A 24,615-nucleotide genomic window follows, 5' to 3' on the forward strand; every position below is an offset into this window, starting at 1 on the left:
CCCAATAATAAGTTGGTAACATTTGCTAGAATAAACAAATGTAATCACATAAACATCTCTTGAAGTTTTTTATCCTTTATTTCATATTGATGTGTTTGTTTCCTACTATTGCCTGATTTCTCTATCTATTTCATTTGGTGCAAATTTTAAGGTCTTTCTTTTTCAGTTTCAATTGTAATTCAACCATGGACTAATTATTAAAAATTTAGATATACAGTATAACATGTGCTGAAGGCCATTTACTTAAATTAAAGGCACATTATGCCTCAAAAATGAATGCTTTGGCCTTCTTTGGAAAGGGCCAACAAGAGTTTTATAACACTGAAATAAAAGTTTAATAGCATGTCAGATGCCCTAAATTATCACATGAAGAAATGCTAAATCATGTGTCATACTAGAAACAACAGAATTCAATGAAACTAGGTTTTCTTCACAGAAGCTTCTTCATCAAGTGCCTTGATGCAGATTGTTTTTTTGTTTTTTTGATTTTTAACATATATAACATAACATATATACTATATAGATGAAAAATATGTTTTTACACATTTGAAATACTAATTGTATCTCATTTGATGCATATTATTACAAAGAACAAACTTTAGGACAATTAATTTTATTAATAATAATACTAAAATATTCATAAGATTGTTACAGTGAGTACATTACCTGTATGTTGTTTGGTCATTTTGTTTGCTCTGCACATTAACTTGTTCATTATTTACTATATACAGGTATCATTCTATTATGCATTCATATACTATATATAATAATTATTAACTTAGACCTCCGTGCCATGTACTATTTCGTAAATAGTCAAAATGGAAACCCTAAAGGTTGCCCAAATGTCTAGAAAAACTTTATGAGAACATTAAACATATAAGTGAGATTGGTAACTGTTGTGGTTTGATCCTAAATTAGGTAAAATAAAACATTAACATTTTTTAATGATTTAATTTCACATCTTACTAACATAAATTTCAGAATAAGGGTTTGCTTAGACTTCATATCACTTTTAATAACCAGCTCCTAAAAACACATTTTTGTTTTATGCATTATTTTGGGAGATTCAAATATGTTTTGTTTTGGTCAAAGCATTGAGAAAGAAGTTTTTTACCCTTACCACACTAAATACATGTATCTTAGATGCAATTGTCCATCTTGGTCTTCACTCCGGTCACATGGGTTAGATAGATTAGATAGATTTATTTCAGTATTCTGCAATAACATGGTGAAACATATTCAATATATTATAAAACAATAAAATCAAATATCAATGTATAAGAAATTAACCATACCAAAAACATCATACCAAGGATAACACAAGAAGAGGGTAGTTTATTTCACAATACACATCCATTGTAAACAAAAGACTTTAATTCGAAACCTTTGACCTTAGGTAGCATATAACACCCAGTTTCACTTGACCTGGTCCTTTAAGTATAAACAGAATATAATGGAATAAAGTTTTCTCCGATATATTCAGGGACAAGTCCATGTTTTATTTTAAAAACATAACAGAGGATAATTTGATCGACTGACAGGCAAATAAGTAGATTCAGTTGCTGGCAGCAGGCTAAATGTTAGAATAAGCCAATCAAATTCTTCTTATAACTATATGAGAGGACGAACGCTTGTGTCAACAAATAACCGATTTAACATAAAGTACGCAATTATCATTTATGTTGGACAATATAAATACATAAATACATTGTGTATATCAATGAAACATCTTGCAATGACAATAAATAACATTTCAATAAAACAATGCAATTTAAGTGGTGCAGAAACCTAAGTGTATTTTAAGTGAATTTCATTATCAATAATTATATCACATGATGCTGTTATTCATCATGATGGCTATATAATGTAAGATGTGAATGGAGAACAATATACAATTTCTTCATAATCTCAGTAGTTGGTGTAAACGGTAAAAATATTACAATAAAGTTAACAACATCAATAACAACAATATCCAAACAACAACCTGCTTTTAGATGAAACTATACATTGTGAGATACAAAAACAGAGCAGATATTGCATAAGAAAAAAAAACAAAACAAAGTAGATAACAGGTTCTAAAAGTCAATGTAACAAATCTGGAAAAGGCGTGATCATTCTCCCTCAAAAGCAATGTAAAAACTGCAGACACTGACTGAGTCTAGACATGAAAGATAATAACATCAAACTATCTTTTGAGGTAATTATTACTGTTAAACAGGGTTTTTATTTTGGCTTCGTTGGGTTTTAAATTACACCAGCTCTGAAAAAGTCTTTGCCTTGACGAGCATAATTTAAGTATAAATAAATGAATCAATGACTTACATATCCATCAGGTTTAGTTTTAAATCTAATATCTTCAGCTTTTGGTGCTACAGCAACTGCCCCTGAAAATAATCAAATACAAGAAATAAATTCTTAGATTTTTTGTTTTTTCAAAATACAATGAATTTATTCAATTTAAATAAAAAGCTAAATAAATAAAACTAAAACTAGAACTGTCAGTGAATGTGATACTTAATATCCCCTCTCAAAAAGCTTTTATTTGATAAATAAAGCCAAAATAAACAGGGGCCACACTTATTTCTAATAACCAAATGCGTTATTATTAAAAAAGTCTTTCAAATCTATTTTTCAAATGGTCAAGTTAACTAGAGAACAACTTGAAAAAAACAACACATTATGAAGTAATACACAATGCATGTTTAACTTCTGGCAATATATCATGTGTTTCATATTTTAAAAAAAAACATGATAAAAAGATATTGTATTAAGGTTTAATAAAAGGGTAATACCTAATATTTAATTTCACAAACCTTATTAGTTGCATGCTAGATACTTATAGAGGTATTAATTGAAAACAGTATCCTTACAATACAGAAAAAAGCCTGTCAATATTTGATTCTAATGTTTCTGACAGTCTTGAAATTTTTTCATTCATCTCAATAGTGTCAAGGGACATAATTCAATATGACAATTCAACTTCCATACCAGGAAGAGGAAGTGAGTGATTTCCCTTCCATTCAAAACCAAAAGAGGAATTAAATCACTGAAAATAGCAAAACTGCACACTGAAAAATAACATATAATTTCATCACATCATTTAAAATCAAACATTAAAAGTAATTTGTTTTTTTCATAAAGTTTCACACTTATGTATTATATATTAATATGAATATATGATATAGTAAAGTATTAAAATCAGTAATATGATCAGGGTTTACATTCAAATTATCTTTTATTATTTTAAAATCAAAACCAAAAGAGGATGACAAGTCAAAGAAAAGGGCCACGAGGGTCATTATATCACTAACCTGATTATTAAGGCTTTTAATGGATCTATAAATACTGTTAAATATGGATTTAAAACTGGTATAATTTCATTATCTTAGAAAGTCCAACATATCAGACGTTACAGGCTTTTTGTAGTTTATGTCGGTTAATCATTGCCGAGAAGCAAGACGTTATATTTATAACACTTAATCTTAGACTGATATCATAACTTAATATCTGCACCAAAATAGTGCAAAGCAAAGTCCAAATAAGGGCTTTTTAATCTTGTTTTGACTCCAGATGGCCCATACTCAAACTTGAGGTAGACATCATTTTAACAACTTTACTGACATATTTTCAGGATAGTTTAGGCTGTTAAAGATTAAATTTATAGTGTTTAATATCATTTTTCATGTTTGGGCTCTGTGACTTTTTGACATGCTTTAGTTAGAATCATCAACACAATCATTCTGACCAATTTCCAACATATTTGGGCTGAAAATGTAATCTCTAGAATGTAAACAAAGATGTTCCATATTTTGGCTATGTGACCTAGTTTTTGATCCTAAATAACCCATAGCTAAACCTGAGCTAGAGTAACTGCATCAACACTGCTGAAAAATTTCTAAACATGTTGCTTCAAGAGTGTTATCGAGGTTTTTCCATATTTGAATTGTATTACCTAGTTTTTGACCCCAGGTGATCCATATTCTAACTTTAGCTAGAAATCATCAAACATCAAAACAACATTTCTGACCAATTTCCAGGATGTTTAGACTGACACAGTAGCCTCAACACTGTAAGAATATATTGTACTTTTTGCTCCTTTGATCTAGTATTTCATCTAAAAAAGTCCATGTTCCAACATGTACAATCAATCAATGGCAGGTTTGGTGACAATTGAGGGGAACATTTGACTGCTAGAGTGTAAAAAGCTTAACGACATACGATAGACTGACAATGATCCCATAAACCTACCCCGAACCAGCTTAGATGAGCTTAAAAGCAAATTTTCAAGCAGAAATAATTAAAAAAATATTCTTTTCATGACATATTATTTAATCAACAAATTAAACTAACACATGCATGCTTTATAGTAGCTTTTAACAAAGTCAGAAACTATTACACCCTTTCCTCATTACAACCAAAACTAAAGCGCTATGATGGCGGCCCTTGATCGCTCACCTGAGATTATTACATTCATAGAAAAGGTCACAAATGTTTTTCAACGTTATGGTCAGTATTGAGGTTACATTACTTTCGTCATTTTTTACTCAGGCTGCACAATTTTTATAACATTAGTAAAAATTTGCTACAAAATGCTTTATGTCAAATAGCTCTTGGCATTTTAGTTTCATACATAAATACTCCTTTAAATGTCTTTTTTCTATGTTTGTTTATGTTCTTCAAAGAAGTAACACTTAAGGCCCTATAACCCCGCAAAAAGACATTTATTGGCCAAAACCAATGCTACATCGAAGTTTCAAGGCCCATGGGTTGTCAAGCTATTGGGCAGAAACCAATTTGGCATATAAGATCAATGTGACATTGACCTTTGACCCTTAACCCTTAAAAATAATAAGGGTCATGCACTGACCAAGACCAATGTTTATATGAAGCTTTAGGGTAATGGATCCATGCATTCTCAAATTATTGACCTGAAACAATGTGCGACAGATGAACAAATGGATAGATGGATGGACAGCAGGGCCATCAGACTGACATCATGCTTAAGAACAATGTGTACCCTTTTCTTCAAATGGTTTAGAGGAATAACAATGGTAGTTTAAGTGACATGCTCATCCATTGGATATATAGTGAGAGAACAGTTGAAAGTTTATAGTATGCTTTAATTCCTGTCAAATGTATAATTTTTCTTTGCATGAACAATAGATAACTCGCTTGGCCCAAAGAAATTTTTATAATTATCCATTGGAATATACCTGCAATTCTCAATTCATAAAAAGAGTGGGTCAGTGTTTTTTATATTTAAGGTAAATTTATATTTTATCCTAAACATTTTTTAATTTTAACTGTTGGTCAATCACCATTATAACAGCCAATCTCTTGAAATATAAAGTCAATTAAGCTCGTCTTTAAAACAAGAGCCATCTTCAGGAGGGGGCAACACTAAATGTTTTTTTTTACGTTTTCTTAAGTTTTCTAAATTGAGACTCAAAGTTTTAATTGCTTTCACTAAATGACATGAACTGGATTTAATGATTAATGAGAATTATTGATATATAAAAGGCAATATCATATCAATAAAAATAATTGAGACTCCTCTTTGATTTTATATATTTTTTTTATTTTGAACAATATCTGTCATTCAGAGTGACGTGTTCACAAAGGACACTGGGGACTTCTAGACGCATGCCTGAATGATTTTCAATGTAAAATTAAAATATCAAAAATATCAAGGACAACACAAAAATGTGTTGAAAATCGGTGTTTTCAAAATATGAACAGTATTCAGTTCTATATATATTAATAAGACCTGTCCACGGACATCGTGCTCCGAGTTTCTCGGTGCTGGACAGTAAAATAAAAGTTGAACATTGAAAAAGGTTAACCGAGACTTTCAATGTCAAAGTGTTGGCATAACTCATGAATAAAAATTATGGAATTATTTTCTGCACTGTAGACCTGCATCCCAATAAATATTCATTTTAATAAGTAATATTCTTTGATAGTTTGCTATTCTATTGTATGTTCTTAATGTGTAACCTTCTTTAAATAAAGATATAATTATTATTATTATAGAAATCGACCTTAGAAGAAAACAAAAGTTAAAATGTGTCATTACTTAGCAAAAATTACATGTCCCTCTCCCTTTGCCGCCCTTATGTCCACTCCAGGGGGGTTGCGTCCTGTGAAAGTTGCCTTTACCTTGTTGATCTTTATTCTTGTTTTTTTTTTAAGATTACCCTTCTGAAATGGTGTCATATTTTAATAGTGAATACCATATGCAAATCATGTTTTAAAGACCCAGAAATACTTTAATATTTATTTCTCTAAAGCTTTTGTTGTTGTTGCTTACCTACTAGTATTATAATTCCAAATTGTCACTCATTGGTCAGATACATGAACAACCTTTTGGCAATTAGTGTCTACTACTAGTTTCCTACTTTTATAACAAATAATTTCAAATATGTCCTAAACTTTCTTCATGTGACAGCAACTAAAATGCTATAAAGTCATTTGTTAATCTGAAAACTTATGTAAGAACATTATAAAGAAGGACAAAAATTATTGGTTTCTTAGGCATTATTTCCGTCAGATTAACAAAAGAAACTTGTTGGCTATCTGTAACAATTCCCTTTTTTGTTATATTACAGAATGTTTCCAGCACCTCACTACAGGGAACAGTTTTCACTGATGTTATCCGAGGTTTTATATGACATCGGTGTTAATGAACAAAAGATTGCGAGATGGAGAAAATTGATGCAGATGGAAGAGACATTGACTAATATCACTATGATGCAAACTGGTGTAAATATAACTTCATACTATTTGGGGAGTAAAAGTGAAGGTACAACTACTCCAGGACTTGAGTCAGACCTAGATTATATAGCTTGTGACAATAATGTCAGAGTTATACAAGACTTGTCAGAGTGGGAACATGGCAAGAAAAACTACCTTATGATACAGAATGAGAACACCACCCCTGGGTATTGTTTGCTACAACTGTTCCAATATGGTAGACCTATGCCTGCCAATGAAATTCCTGATGAACATCATTTATCTGACAGAAGAAGAATATTGTGTAAAAACACGATTAAAGATTGCTTTATGACTTCTGGTTATGAGCAGCATGGACCATCTATTGCTAAACGATGGCAACATGGATTTTGTGATACAGACATGGTGCCTGCCTTTCCCTGTAAATCCTGGCCGCAATCAGCATCAGGTTGGTTAAAGAGACAAGGTACAGGAGGATTGCCAACACATGAGATGAGAAGATTTACAGCCCAAACAACATGTTTTGTTGTTCCAACTGGAAGTAAAGTCAGTATATATCCGGAACTGGAATGGAGAATATCTACATCACTGGCAGAGAAATATCTTATGTTTAATTTAAATATAACACAAATAAGATGTTATGTGTTACTGAAAATTATTCTTAAATCATGCCTGAATCCTCAGGGAGAAATAAATTTATCAAGTTTTATGATTAAAACAGTTTTATTCCATTGTATAGAAAATACAGAACCAAGTATATGGGTAGATAACAATTTATTGACATGTTTGATATTCTGCTTACAGGAATTACACAGTTGTGTACAGAATGAACATTGTTCCCATTTTATAATATCTGAAAACAACTTGATGGCAGGGCAATTTACTTCTGAAACAAACCATAAACTTACAGAAAATGTAAGTGACTTTATTCAAAATGATAGGCATTTTTTGCTTCGAATTGATACTGATTATCTTGGATATAGACTACAAGCTAAACTGAACATGGTACCACAGAGAGTTTACAGGTCTTGTATTTCTTTTTCATCCTACCTTATGTTTGCATGTAATATATTTTGGGCTTACACTTCTTTCATTAGACGATTACCAAACGAAAACTTTGAAGAAAAAATGAACCAATATTGTAACAATTATTTACCTTCCCTAATGACCTATGACATTGATAATGATGAAATCATTGCACATAACAGAACAAGATATCAGGCACCTTTGGCCTTTACCACATATGGATCTGCCCTAGCATCATCCAGTATTGGTAAAAATAATGAAATATTGCCTGAAGCATTTACTTTGCTATCGGATGGTTTAAACTCAGATGTTTCATCTGGCAAGCTGAAACTGGCATCAGTATTCTACAGTATAGGTCAGATGGAGAAAGCTGAAGAGATTCTGAGACAAACTAAACAAAAATATCTCTCTCATCATGTTGTCCCTATCTGTATCAGCGAAGAGAGGATTCCATCAACATTATCTGAAGACATTGTAAGGGTATGTAAAGAACACAAAGAAGACTGTATCAGACATATTGTAGCATTTTGCGTCCATTTCATACGGCAGGAGATCAACTGCGTTCCTCATGAACTACAGTATGAAATGTTCAGATCTACACAAGATGACATGAAACACAGAGTAAAAAAACAACTTTGGTTTGAAGACAGTTTTATGACCTGGGCTACAGTTGATTCTCTACTTTTCTTATACTTCCTACAATATAAGATCTATGGTCATCTTAAAAGACATCAAGAAAAACAACAAGCACTCAATAAGCTTATGAGAACCACATTTCCTGGGGAAAACCTTAATCATAGAGAAACAGCTCTTAACATTTTAGGGCAAATTATGGAACAAGAAAATAGACCAAATTATGCTTTCAATTGCTACATATATTCTCTGCGAGAAAGAGCAAGAAATAATGCTGCAAAAATTCATTTATGCCGACTTCTCTCCTATTTACTACAACCCAGAGTTGAAAAGACGTTGTACCAACGTTGTACTGACATTAGACCCTAATGTTGGGTAAACGTTTGCAGGAGGTTTGGATTTGACAGTATTTTAGATATCAGAAACCAACGTCTATACAACGTCATAAGATGACCTTTAACTACAATCCAACCTTTTCTGACCATTATCTGACCATAATTCAACCTTTTCTGACCGTAATCTGACCATAACCGAACCTTTTGTCATCATGATCTGGCCATAATCCAACCTTATCTGACCATGATCAGAGAGTGTCCCCAACCTTTTCTGACAATGATTTTGTCACATTCCAAACTTTTTGGAATATGATTTATTCATTTTAAATTATAACCAAAACATTTTAGTATCAATTTCATATGAATAGGTCAATAGGTTAAACAAATAAGCATTCATATAATTTTAGCAATTAATTTTCAACATGGAATCACACACAAAACAATAAACGTGGTATAGCAAAAGCAAGATATACATATGTTTGAAACTATTAAACTTGACAGTATGTTATAATAACGCTTCATGAATAAATTGAGCATGTATATAAGAAAAGACAAACGATATGCAGTCATATTTCAATTTTGACTGCTTAAATAAAAAAGTTATTGTGATTTTATTATTTTTAATTTACCATTGTCGTAATTATACAGGTATGGGTCTTTTTATATTCACTGCTATTTCTATATTAAGTTTTTATTGGTTTCTCAGCATTATGTTTGAAAAGATACAATTTTGAGTAATTTGGAATTTAAAAAGCTCATTGATTCTATTTCTTGTTCTTCTCACATGCAAGTGAATGCTCAAAGTAATTCTTATTCCCAAAAGACATTATTTATTTTCATATTTAAGCTATTTCCCCAAAAACAATTAAGGGATTACATATTATGTTTTAAAAATATTAATGTTTCTTTAATATTTATTTGTATTAAGGGCATGTTAATACTTTTATATAAATGGTACAATAAGGTACTACATATGATATTGGTACATAAAATGCTTGTGTAATTATAATAATGTTTTTGAATACATGTATATATTCCAACTTTGACAGCATAAAATAAAAGTTATCTAAATTGTGATTTTATTATTTTCAATTTACCATTGTCTTAATTATACAGTGAGACAAGGGAACAAAAATATATAGTTACCACGATTCAACTACAACCAAGGGACAGTCACAAAGCATCGTGAAACATATTCTAAAACATAATAACAAAATTTGTATTTGGACAGTATGCTCCACTTTTCTCAGTAATGAAGATTAATAATAATAGAAACATAGAAAAAGGGGCAAATATTTTAGGATAAATTGCCCTTTTAAGATAATTTCCTTTATGAGGAAAACATTAATTCCAAGTTTGATGAATTTAATAGCTTTAATAGCCTCTGAAAAATGGACCTTTGATAAAAGGTTACCGTAATTAACACCATATCTGACGCCAATGCCAATGAGGGGGTTATGGTAAAGAAAAAAAAAGGGAGCTTAAAATAACCCTCTAACACAAAAAGTTAATGTAATTTACTCCTTTCCAAGTAAGATTATGGATGGAGTGAAGCTCATAATCAGATGAATGGCAAACTTATAGTCTCCCAGTGAACCAGGAGTGGACTTAAATTAAAATTATTTTCTTCACATTTTACACTCTTGATGTTAGTTTTCCCTACAAAAAGGTTAGCATTGCTTGCACACCAATGATATGGTAATTATTTCTTGTAGCTATTAAGAAAACACTCATTTTGTTTACATTAAATTAAATTATAATAGCATATTTAGTTTGATGATTTTTCAATGAAGAACAATTTCTATTTCAGATGTCCCTTTTACTTATTTAACAATTGACTTTTTCAATTATGCAATCAATTACAAATTAACCTAAAAATTAAAAAAAAAATCTTCATTCCTGTACATTTTTTTTCTGAACTTTCCTCTTCATTTCTTTGAAAAGACGGTCAGATGGTGCATCTGCAGCTTTATTTAGAATAATGCGATATATATACGTGTGTGTGTATGTGTGTATCATTTATTATGCATTGATATATTAATATTAACTTAGCAGATATCAAACTTGAGCTGTCAGTGACAGTGATTTGCCCATCACTATGTCTGACTGTAACTCAAAATTCTAGGCTGAAAAATGCAAATATTCTGTCAAAATGTTGAACATTCATATATATCTGAAATTCAATTTGTAATAAAGTTTCCTTTAATGTATATCAATTACTGAATAAGAAAACATTACTGAAATGGTATAACAGAGCTGTAAAGAATATTTACAATTTATTTGGAATGTTTTTTTTTGTGTTTCTTTTTTAACAACATGATTTCTTTATAATTTCATCATTTGTTTCTAGTTAAATGCAATATAATATAAAAATAGTACACATTACTTTGGTTAAATGATTGCAGGATATCTGATAAGTCTCTGCAATGAGGCCCTCAGTGCTGACTAATATTTCATAGTAGTCAAAATGGAAACCCTTATTGTAGCAAAATATGGAAAAATCAAAATGAAGAAGGTTCCCTTTCATTTCATATCTACTTTAATAATACTGGGAGGGGCATATCTTGCCACCAGGGGCATGATTTATTTATAACTATTGTAGAAGACCACAAAGTGATATAACATACCAAAGGACATGCTCTGGGTATTGTAGTTTCGGAGATTCAGAGAAAAAATTTTAAGACAATTTTTATACATGTAAATGTCTATGTAAACAAAGTGACCTGAACATTGACCTGGCCAGTGGGAAAGCTCAAACTTGACTAATTTACATTGTCTGATAACCTTTAACAGAAGCAACTTTTGAATTCCTTCCATTGGCTCAAAAGTTACAACAGAATTGTTCATTGACACACTCTACTAGGGCTCTTTTCCAAATAATTTTAGAAAATAACACATTGAGGTTGGGAATATTTTTGGTGCTACATTTAGGAAAAATTTCAAATTCAAATTCAGGAATTCATCAAACTTTATGAGAACATTTAGCATATAACTGAGATTGAGAATAGTTTTTATATAACTTTTAATAACCAGTTTAAAAAAAAACAAAATGTGATTTTTGTCAATGCATTTTTGATTGTAATTAAATAATTATGTATTTTTGTCAAAGAATTGAGAAAGAAGCTGTTTTCACCCTTACAGTGCTAAATATATGTATCTTAAAAGGAATTTTTCAAGTATACAAAATCATTCCTTAATTTTAGAGAAAGTTTAATAAAAACTACAGACTGAGGGAAGAGTTCAAACCATAATCACATAGCAACGTGATCTGCACTGGTCAAGTAGGAATATTCAGTTACTGCTAGCAGGCTTATATTCAAAATAAACCTATCAAATTCTTTTTACAGCTTTTTGAAATGACAAAAACCTTGTGTCAACAGAGCACAGATGTAATGTAAAGTCAGGCCCGTCGTCACGATTTTGTTATTGGTGCGGCCAATTTGGTTGGTTTAGCCAGAATCTAGGGGGTACGGGGGCATGCTCCCCCTGAAATTGTTTTATTCTGGGATGCTCTCAGGGGCGTTTTCCCGTATATTTTGGCACAGTTTACAGCCTGCCGCTAGTACTTGCTTTAGTAATATGTCAACGATTTTTTTACAGATTTAAGTGCGTCGTAAGTTTTAAGGGTGAAATTTAAGGTTCGCATAACGGACTGACAGGTGTACATAAAAGATGAATACATGTTATTGATATTTGGCAAAGGAAAAATAAACAATAACTGATGTTGTTATAATTCTTTTTATGCATTTTTATCCGATAATCATAAAAAACAAATACAAGAACTATTACAGTACTTGGATTATTGTTTAACATAAATCACACAATGGTATAAGCTTAAATAACAATCGATGACATGATTGAAGAATAGTATATTACGAGTCAACAATAACCACTTTTTGTTTAGCAGTAACTTGTATTTTGTTCACAATAATCTTACACAAAACAGAGTCTCATTTTATTTAAATGTTCCAAAAACACATCGCCGTCATTCTCTGGTGGTAATGAACTCATCGGCAATTACACGTAAGTTGAGTGAATCTGTCCTGTACCTATGAATATGTAATTTTCACCATTAGATTGTTCTAACGTACTTGAGACAAATTGTCGATCTCAGGTATGTCTTTATTCTTCTGAGCGCCGAGAATGTCCTTTCACTGGTAGCATTAGTAGCAGGCATTACTACAAAATCTTTAACAGCACAACGACCTCAGAGAACTGAGTTCTAGCACCGACTGTTCTGACTGTTTTAATTTCAAAACGTCAGGTAGAGTAACAGTACTAATTTCTGATTTGTCAAAATGTGAACGTAGCAGCTGAAGCTGAACCTCTAAGATGTCTCAGTTAATATCGTTACCATTGAAATCACAAACAAAAGCAAGTTCTCTAGTGTACTCGGTCTTCAAAGGTTGTGCGGCCTAAATAAGTAAAGCCTGCACGTTCAAGTACGCAATATCCTTAATAAGTAAATCCTGCACGTTCAAGTACGCGATATCCCGGTTGGTCAAATCTCTCTTTAACACTGGCAATGGCAAGATCGTCAAAGAACCATAACTCTATTTTGCCCGGTATTTGAATTATCTCCCTTTTTAGAAAAATCTTGTCCGGGACATAACTCTAAAACTATAAGATATATCAACATGAAACTTTGTAGGTAGCTAGATCTCAATGGGTAGATATGAAGTGCTTAAGAACTTGAACTCCGCCTTGCCAAATTTTGTGGTTATTGCACTTTGTTCATTTTTACATTTTGAACTTTGTCCCGGTTATAACTCAGAAACCATAAGAGGTATCAACAAGAAACTATGTAGGTTGATAGATGGCATTGATTACAAGTGTAGTGCAAAGAACAGTAATTTTGGAATCATTGCACTTTGAACCTTTTACAAGGACATAACTCTGAAACTATGAAACTACAAGAAGTGTACTTTCCTGTGTCCAAAACCTTTTCAGGGAGCATCACCCGGCTCAAACCGGGTTCTTGTCATTCAAGGGCTATAACTCGGCCATAAATCATTCAAGCGCAAAACCCGTGTAATATGCCCAAGTACTTGACCTACCAGTAATTTTTGATGAGTAGTCCGGACAAGTTTTGTGACAGACGTGATCCCGTTATGTAGAGGCGACACACCAATATTGTTCCAACACTCTCAAGGGACATTATTCAATAAACTTTTATACCAGGAAGAGGAAGTGATTTATTTTCCTTCCATTAAAAACATTATCACTGAAAATAGCAAAACTGCACACAGAAAGAATACCTCTTATTAATTTCATTGCATCATAAAAAGTAAGTTTTTTTCATAAAGTTTCACACCTTTGTATATTAAATATATGTATACTGTCCTGAAGGAGGTATATATCATAATCAATGGGTTTTTTTACCCCACAATATTAAATACAGTCAACAGTACTTAAATGTTTAAGTAGAATCATCATCAATTATTTATGTTGACATTTTATATGTTTTATCTATATTTTATTGATATTTTATCAATTTTTCAAAAATCTTTCCAGTGGTCTAGACAATTCTAACTACCTCATGAAATTTTAGTAAAAAGAACGCTTTGAGACAGTTTTTGTACAGAAAACATTTAGGTAATTTGACACACATTAAAAAGTTTACTAAATTTAAAAATGCTCAACACAGTCTCTCCAACCAGTATAGGAAAGTATTCAAATCAGTATTATTTTATAGAGAGAGATATATCCCTTAATGTTTCCCATCAAAGCCAAAAGAGGATGACAAAGTAAAATAAGCAGAATTTCCATCCATTTTGTCAAACAGAAAGAATGTAAACCCTTGCAAGATAAAGTAAGTGACATACCTATCTAGATTTCTGTATATCAGATACGGATGCACTTATAACATGCTGTCTAATAAACAGATTAGTTGCACCTAGATGGGGACACTATTGACCAAAGGGGCATTCACAGTAGTCAATTAAATATTCTTCTTTTTTTTCACATATATAGATATAATTGCTTGTAATGTGTCTTTTTTTATAGGTCAATAAGTGCACAGGACAGTCTTTAATTTTTGTGATAGAACGTGTTCTATTATACAAAGCAATACGAATCCTGCGTCTACAGTACTCCTCTTTCTAAAACCAAATTGGGCGTCCGAAATAAAGTTGTTTTTCTCGAACCAATGTTTTCTACTCTACATGTAAGTATACCCGCGATGAATATTTGTATTGTTTTGTCCCCCTTATGTATGGGAACAATAAATCCATGTGACAAAGACTCTGCAAATGTCCCCAATTAAAAACCTTTTAAAACAAGGGGGCTCTATGGCCCTGGGTCGCTCACCTGAGGCATGAGTGTATGCCTGTTTTTAGAGTTGGTGCAGACAAACTTTCTTAGTTTCAATCGAACTGGGTAAAAGGTGATCTCAGTTTTACAAAGGTGTCCCCAAGATCAGATCGGGTGACTTAGTTTCTAATCCTATATGACTTAGTATCAAATCTGCACTAGGTCTTGTTGAGATAAATATGTTGACACTTATCTTTTGGAATCGGGTTAAAAGCGTAAATAACATTAAAAAAATATATGTCACAATATTATGTGGCCAATGTGTAAAACTGTAAGAGAATAACAAAGACTACAAGTAAATGAACAATTTTTGTACATACGAAAACTTTAAATTACACTTTTTAGTTAAATATAGTTTTAGTGAAGATTAATTTGTTAAAAAGAAAAGAACATGGAGCTATAATAATTAACAAGAAACATGGCAATGCCAGGAAACCAGGATTTCAATTTTATCCTTTGTTTGGTTGTCCTTAGAAACTAAATACAAGCAACTGACAATAAAACTTCATGCATTGAAACAGTAAAACAGACGAAGCAGACGGCAGACAAAACGGTGTCACAAAAGCTTACCTTGTCACTCTACGACAGGTGAGCTAAAATCGATAAGCTCCCTGGCGGGGACCATTTTCTTTCAAGGGGCATTATTTGAACAATCTTTGAAGATGACCACTAGATCATTTTACATACCAAATATCAAGGCTGTAGGCCTTGTGTATTTTGACAAGAAGATTTTTTAAGATATCCCTATATAATTGTTTGTAAAACGAGCCCCCTTTGACCCTAGTGTTATAATATGATCAATCTTTGTAGAGGAGCACTAGATGATGTTACATACGAAATATCAAGGCTCTATACTTTCTGGTTTTTGTACATGTAGTTTTTTTTAAAAGATTCTTTTAAATAAAACTCTTTTGGTTGCCATGACAACCAGAGTTCTTCAAGGAATTTAATTCTTTTAACAATTTTGGTACAGCCTCATGCAATGAACATGCCTGCCAAGTTTAATAAAATTTGGCTAAGCGGTATTGGAGAAGAAGTCATTTGAATGAAAACGAACGGATATACTGACGGACGACAGACAACACGGTGTCACAAAAGCTCACCTTGTCACTTTTTGACAGATGAGCTATAATCTGTAATATGATTGTCTATCATGTCATTTTTTTCTATAAAATATTCGTTTATTGAATGATCATTACTGACTAGGACAAGGAGATTTGTTCAGCTTAAGGCCGTTAACTGCGTTAGTTATTTCCTAGAGATATTGAAAGGTTTAAATCATGAATTGTAGGGATATTTAGATTAAAATTGTTGCTTTTAAAATGTTCCACATCGTCAATAACCGTTGCGCTAATATCACCATATAAATTCGAATAATACATCTTAAATTCATCCGCCGGAATATCACCATTTTATTTGTTTCACTAAGTCTTGAGTCACGAGGCTTCTTGTTTTTTAATTCAACTAATTCACGAGATTTCTTACTTTGATAAGCCCGTTTCTTTTTAAGGATAGTAATTAAAATGCCTCCTTACATCGCATTATGATCAGATTTACAATTATTGAAAACCCTTCGCTGGGTCAAATATTAAGTTTTGATAAGTAAGCATTCTGAGTCATACCATTTACTACAATTGCCACGTGATTTTAACAGATTGTTAAAAGTATTTCCTTTAAAGTCTATCTTAATTAATCGGTCTACAGTTTCTATTATTGCTGTTGAAACTTTAGTAATTGCTGTGTCTATATCCAAAGAGTCGTTAAATATAGTATCATCTAATACACTTAGCTTTCCAAATTTACCATTTCTAAATATAACCTGTTTTTCAGCATCCTATTTAAAATATGTATGCTTTTCTAATTGCGTTCTGTTATTTTGTATGAATTGTGGCTTGTTTCCAATTAATATATTGCATGATAATGGTCGCTGAAACTGTTGAGAATGGTAAGATTTCAAACGAATTGATAGTATGAAAGTCTGTATATTTTAACAAAAACAAAAGAAAGTCAATAACGTACGGAAGCCCTGGAGGGACCTTTATTATTTAAAATTTACTATTTATTACCTATCTTTTATAACTTCACTTATTATTTACAGATTATTTTTCATATTTAGTATTGAACCGCGCCATGTTTGACACGAAAACACTCCGTTTAAATCAAGACAAGCGAAAAAGATGAAAGAGAATATCATTTATACAATCAAATAATACGGAAGCCCTGGAAGGCACATTATTATTTATCACTTATTATCTATTACTTAATATGTTTAACATTATTATCAATTATGATCTAGGGCTTCCGTAGTAAACAGAGTTTTTTCCTGTCAAACATTTGAAGGTTCAATACTAAAAATAATACTAATCTGTAAATAATACGTGATAAGTTATAAAGAATAGGTAATAAGTAATAATTTTTAAATAATAAATGTCCCTCCAGGGCTTCCGTAATAACGCTACAAGCATGACGGTTAAAAACTGTGTACTTGTCTGTGTTTACATATCGTCGTTATAGCAATTCGTAAACACGTCGCTTTACAATAACATACAAATTACAAATTCATTATAACATAACTAACAAAGAAGACCGGCATAATATTATATATAGCATGGTATATTGTGCATATTTCATCTTTTGATAATAATAAATGTTTAAATATGTGATTTGAACAATTTAAGACTGGAAGAATTTCTTATTTTTAAAGGAAAAGTGTTCCATGACATCATGCTAGAACAATAAAAACATGTGAGTATGTTTCAAATGATTTGTTTTGGGTCGTTATTGCGTGATCTATTTTTTCTGTGTTGGTCTTAGTAAGGACGTTTTATTCTGAGATAACGGAACTAGATCAGAAATAAATGCTGGTGTTAATTTATCATTGCTTTATACAAAAGTAATTATTACATCTAGATGGAAAAGATAAGCATTTTAGATTTTGAAACATTTCAAGAAAATTGGTTTTTACAGGTTGATTTATATCCTGGCGTTTTTGTTTTTTTTTTATAAAATCGGTAATCTATTTGGCTCTGATTTTGTTTAAACATATTTTATTCGAAATATTTACATTTTGATGAACAATATTTACACAATACATTTGGGATTGGGCAGAAAGCTATGAAAGCGTATGAGTGTCCTGTCCCAGTTTAAACAATTTACATATATACAGTTCATGGCATTATCATGCACAAAATTCATTAAGTTGAAAATGTATCAAAGACATTTTCAAAAAAGGGTATTTTGCAATTAATAAATACTAAACCGAAAGGTCATGAGAAAAAAATGCAAAAGAAAAATGAAACAAAATGGAGGTAAAAAAGTCAATATATTATATGACAGAGGTTAATTTAGTTAGAAGTCGCCATTTAATTTTCACCTAGGAATGTGCAATCGAAAAGACTTCTGTGTTTTAACGGAGACAAAAGAATGTTATCAAAATCTTAATTAATAGTTTTAAGGTACAATTACGCAATTACGAAAAAAATCCACAAAAAAACAAAGAAACTACCAGCTAATATTGACAAAAAAAATTGAGAAAGAAAAGGAGAAGTGGATGAACAATAATAGAGCAGTAGGAGTAAACAAAGATGCATTATATAGTAACTATCAAGTTTAGATGTAACAAGTGTAAGTAAGACAAAAGCGCTTCGTTTCTCGGATGTATTTTTGAACATTAGACTCGTAAGATAAAGAAGTGTTTCCAGTAAGAATGACATTTATAGAAGGATTACAAAATGGGAAATAGCCATTATTAGTTCTGGTCGAAGGTTAGTATATTTAGGGCATTCCAAGAAGTAGTGATAAGCATTTTCTCTCGCACCACATTCGCAGAACGGAGATTCGATTATATTCTTTTCAAATAGATCGGCAGAAAGCGAACAGCAGTGAGTGCGTAATCTTGTGTAAAAAATTTGAAGTTTGCGATTACCAGAAAGAAAATAAGCAGGCACACTTGACAAATCATTATTAACAAGGCGCTTAAAAGAAACTAAGGTTGAGGCATTTTGCGTTTGAGGTGGAAGAGAAGTAAAATCTCTGATAATAGAAGGCAGGAATGATTTATAGTAATAATCTGTATTTGTGTGAATATTCTGCCTGTCTATTGAGTTTCGGTGTGGGTACCGATGCTCACTTCCAACAGACGAAGGGACAAGGCCAGAGACGTATTTAGGAGTAAGACTATTTTCCATTTTAAAGAAAGGAATCAATTTATGTTTGTAACGCCTTTTTCCAAGGATTCCCCACCCAACTTCTTTCATGAGTTTATCAATACACACAAAGTTTAGTTGTTCCTGTAATTATTCTAGCTGCTTTTTGGTGAATTTGTTCGAGCTCTTTTTTATCATTTTGGTTGCAGTTGTCAAATAATACATCTCCATATTCTATAATCGGTCTAATAAAAGATAGGTATATGATTTGTTAATGAGTTTCCAGTCGAGTTGAAATTTTAATTTTTAGTTTTTTCATGACATTTATTCTTTTCCAAAGCTTTATTTTTAATGTATTCAATATGTGTTGACCAGCGTTAATCATGAGTAAAAGTTATACCTAAGTGTTTGTGATTACGTACTTCTTTTATTTGTGTGTTTTGCATAATAATAGGAGTATGATTTATAAGACTGTTAGTTTTACGCGATATTAATAATGATTTTTATTTTAAGGGGGATTGAATTTTACCCAACCACCTTTCAGCCCAAGAAGTTATTTTTTGCAAATCTGTGTTAAGGATAGTGGAAGCAGTGATAGGGGTCTTCTACAACAATAAAAAGTTTTGTATCGTCAGCAAAAGTCTTATATTTGCATTACTATCGATAAAAATATCATTAATATAAACAAGAAACAACAGTGGCCCAAGAATAGACCCATGCGGCACACCAGCGTTTTTATAACTAAAAGATGATTTACAACCGGGGAGAACGACTCTCTGTCTTTTGTTTTTGAGATAATAAGAAAACCAAGAAGAAGGACGACCAGATATGCCGATCGAATTTAATTTGAAAATTAGTCCTCTGTGCGAGACTCGATCAAACGCTTTACTTATATCACAAAAGACAGTTCTGGTCTCTTTACCAGAATCAATGGCCTGTGCAAAAATATTATAAAAATATGTTAATTGGTTGACAGTGGAGTCTCCGGGAACAAAACCAGATGAAAGAGATGTGATAATGTTGTTAGATCTCAGAAAATTAAACGTGTGTTTAAATATAATTCTTACAAAGACTTTGTTGACAGTACTAATTAGGTATATGGGTTGAAAGTTATTAACTAAAGAAGGGTCACCCGATTTAAAGAGGGGAGAAACATTAGCTTCTTTCCATGCATCTGGAACTTGAGCAATCTGAAAAGAAAAGTTAAAAAGAGCACTTAGAGGACCACTGAGTTCATGGGAGAGTTCGCGAAGGATTCGATTGTTGATATTGTCAGGACCAGCGGCTTTTCCCAAAGAAAGAGATTTCAAAAGCAATTCCACCTCGCCTAGTGTTACACTTATATCACCCATATGGTTAGTAACGTTAGGTAAAATGGGGAGACGGGGAGCTTCGTTTCTGCGTGAACAAAAAAGTCGTTCATAAAAATTGGCTTTTCAACGTTTGTCAGAATATGAAATGTTGTCGTCAGAGGGTAAGTGGTGGTATTGAGGTAGAATAGGAAGGTTTGATAAATGATTAAGAAGAGACACCAACACTTTTTGACATTTTGATTTTCCTGTTTGTAATTTTTGGGGCTAAATTGTTCGATATGATATTTCCTTGCTACCGTGAATTTTTTGATATTATGTGAATTCTCAGTTTTCGAAAACCGGCCAGTAATAAGGTGAAATCTTAAGTCGTTTTCTAAACCAAAGGAGGCTCGTTTTCTCGGATCAAGACTTTTCTATTTGGATACATTGCTTCGAGATATTGATAATTATTGCTGGTTTATGTTTTAGTATATACGTTTATTATCTTTCATTTTTTCAAGGAATCCCAATCACTTACAGAGGCCAAATGTCTTAAGAAATCCGTTAATTACCCTTAAATCAGATATCCAATCATTTCGATAAAAAGAAAGTCGCTTCGGTTTTTCAAATTTAGTAAACAGTATATAGGACAGTGAAACCTGACATCCTGCTGGAGAAAAAGGATCGCCAACTCCGCTAGTATGAATGAGATAGTTGTTAGAAGAAAATATAAGGTGAACTATTGACGAAAGAAGATTCAGTAAAGGTGTAGGTGAGTCAATAATCTAATGCAATGACAACTGGCAACATATATCTCTGATTTTTTTTAGAAGTACTGTGCGCTACATTTAGGTTAAAAGTCGCCCATCATTAAGATATTGTCTATACCTGTATAAATAGCCCAGATGCATAGAGTCTAAAATCAAGGCATGATGGGCATTGTCTATGTTTGGGGGTCTATAGAAAACTCCGAATAAAATATGTTTGTTGGAAAAGACAATTTCTATCCAAATGCATTCAGTTCCGTTAATTTGAAAATCATGACGTCTTTTGTAGTGGATGTAATCCTTAACATAAAGTATAACACCGCCGTGGTTATAGGCACGATCTTTCCTTTCGGGATTAGCAAAAGAGTGGAGAAAGAGATCAGAAGTTAATATATGTGGGCCAAGCCAAGTTTCTGAAAAGCAGAGAATATCAAAATCCTTAAGCTCGGAATAAATAATATCAAGTTTATGGGAGATGCACTGGACGTTGTAATGAACAAAAGAAAGGTTTCGGGAAAGATCAATAAATTCATAATCAGAGGAAGCCGATGATACTGAAAGACGCACTGTGAGATACTGGTCCTGGGTTGATGAACATCACCCGATAGTTAAAATTATATATGAATATTCCAACTTGAACAAGCCAAAGAAAAGCCATTACGATGGAAAGATACCAAGGACGAAAAAGATAAAGTTGGATTTGCTTTTCTTATAGGTGGATCTTGCGAACGGTAAAAGCTGGGTAAAGATAATTTTTCGAAAGTTAAATCATGAGCGAGATACTTAAAAACTTAATGTATATTGGAAAAATATCTGAGAAATGGTGAATGTGTAATAATAGTGATTGATTAGAAGTAAGAATCTTAAAACATGAAGCGCCCAATAACGAAACCTCTCTTCCGTAGTTGGGCGGTGTCTGTTTTTCTGTTTCAGTGATTTCGGACAAACATAAATAAAAATTTAATCAGCAGCCAACACAACAGAGAGAGGTATAGAATCACGAAATGATACAATCAAGCATCTTATGGATACTCAAAATGTTCATCCTTAAGAAACAAAGAATGGGAGAGAAGAGCAAAAATAGAAATGAAAACATGTTACATTGAGATGTTAATTGGAAATTGATTATTGTCAAAAATGAGAGAATAACAAAAATCTGAAAAAGGAAATAAATTGAAAACATACTTGTTGGTTGGGAGGTTTGTCTGTTGTACTAAATTTTGATAGAATGATAAACGTTAGATTATTTTAAGTGAAAAAGATTAGCTTATGCGATCATAGAAGGTATGAGTTACACATTGACGAATATGTTTTTGAATCTTAAAATTTATTCCAAGAATATTAAGACAAAAATAAATACTAGTTCATAATAACATTAATGTAAAAAGCGTAAAGGGCGAAAAATTGTATTAATAGGTTATAGTCTTGTGTACTAAATATAATTTTGTTCAGGATATTGAAAAAAAGAAAAAAAGTAATGATACTAGAAAATTGTTTGACAGTAAAGGATTCGTACATATAACATATTGTCATGAACGACATATAAGTAATAGAAAGAGACTCGAAACACGAGGCTATCTGATTTATACGAGGGGCCCCCAAGTATTAATCAGATTGCTGAGTGTTTTGATGTTCTTTCTCTTTTGTATCATAGTCAAACATAAAAACACGTTCCCTGTTGTCACAATATGAAACCCCGGAGAAAAATAACCAATGAACGAGCATCTAAATATGACATTTCTGTCGTTTTCCCTTTCTCTGCCGTCACAATAAGTAAACCCCAGCAAAAATGAACCAATCAATGGGCATGCTCTGGAGTGCATAACTAATAACTAATACCTGCACTCCAGTTAACGCACGGTGCATGTATATGTATACGATTTAACTCTGACACATTTTCAACAGAAAGGTCCCCAAACTATGATACAAGTATAAACACATCAACATTTTAAACGTGGTCATGTCCACATTTTAGCAGACTAAAAAATCTCTCAATGTTATAAACATAAAACCATCGGCAAAATAGAAATAAAATTGTCATATTCAACTACAAAAAAATATAAACCATTCATGATCCATTTTTTGTTACTAAATTGTATAAATTTGCAAGGCACTTCATGAATACAATCGCATGTTTAAAATGGCAAATCAAAAAACCATTTACCAATACCACATGCTAGCAAACCATAATTTAAGGAATATACATGTTATACAAAGCCATTTTACTGCTAGTGTTAAAAATACCCCATAAGGTGCCTAAACATAACCACTTATTCCTTTTCGAAAGTAATAATATCAACATATTATCAGTTTACTCAATCTCTATTTAAATATCATATTGAAAATACTATTAACCATGTCATATATCCATTTTAACAAGATGTAAAGTATAATATGTCATATACGGTATATATCGTCATTATGTGATATAACATAAAACCATCGGCAAATAGAAGATAATTGTACAATATCAAAATCATATGATACATACACAATAATATAAACATGCCTTTTTAATTTAACATTCACAGTACCATAAACAATGTCTACACTTTGTACACTATCATTATCATGTTATACATATTTCACAATGACATATACAAGCCATTCAATACACACAAATCCATCATGATCTCTATTTTTATGTAACTAGATTATATTTGCAAGGCATTCATGTAATACATCAGCATGTTATAAATGCAAATCAAAACCATTACCATACCACATGCTACGCAATACCATAATAATGGCTATACATGTTATACAAAGCCTATAAGTGCCTAACATACCACATTATTCCATTTTACATATGATAACTCGAGCCCATTCAAATGCCATATATGAATTAGCATTAACATGTCATATGATGCCATATAACAAGAAGAACATGAAATAAACATGTCATATAATGGTATATTGCACCATTGTCATGATATATGTGAAATTGTGAAATAAATTTACTAATACGATCAGAAAAAGGTATGAGTTACGCATGTTGTTTTCAAAATCTTAAAGTTGATTCCTAGAAAAACGATAGAAAATATATAATAGTCTCTCAAACTGGTTTAAATATTAGTACAATTAGCTTCACGTGCAAATAATTGATTCCATAAGAAGGTCGTGATCTAATGTACAAAAGATCATTTTATAAAGATATTGAAAAAAGAAAAAAGTAATAATATTAGAACATTGTTAACAGTAAGGGATTCGTACATATAACAAAGTGTCATGAACGGCATAAAAATATAAATGCATCAACATATTAACAACATAAAAATCATATCATACCTACATAGCAATACAAACATGATATTTATATAGCGTTTACAGTACCATCAATATACTATACATGTCTTAATAAAATGCAAACATG

General features: G+C 31.7%; 1 protein-coding gene across 1 annotated transcript; it reads left to right on the forward strand.

Moving 5' to 3' along the window:
• The first annotated feature begins 3,027 nt into the window (after window positions 1–3,027).
• LOC132740921 (uncharacterized) lies at window positions 3,028–9,698 on the forward strand. The gene is made up of 2 exons (XM_060728986.1): window positions 3,028–3,119; window positions 6,609–9,698. The coding sequence occupies exon 2, from the start codon at window positions 6,610–6,612 to the stop codon at window positions 8,758–8,760; it is 2,151 nt and encodes a 716-aa protein (XP_060584969.1). The 5' UTR covers window positions 3,028–3,119; window position 6,609; the 3' UTR covers window positions 8,761–9,698.
• The last annotated feature ends 14,917 nt before the right edge of the window (window positions 9,699–24,615 follow it).

The sequence above is a fragment of the Ruditapes philippinarum genome, unplaced genomic scaffold (assembly GCF_026571515.1).
Source record: "Ruditapes philippinarum isolate M1 unplaced genomic scaffold, ASM2657151v2 ctg129_1_1_1_1, whole genome shotgun sequence".
In the NCBI taxonomy this organism is placed as follows: domain Eukaryota; kingdom Metazoa; phylum Mollusca; class Bivalvia; order Venerida; family Veneridae; genus Ruditapes; species Ruditapes philippinarum.

Excerpts from the sequence above, each read along its gene's own strand:
- LOC132740921 (XM_060728986.1), top strand. The coding sequence starts at position 6,610 with ATGTTTCCAGCACCTCACTACAGGGAACAGTTTTCACTGATGTTATCC.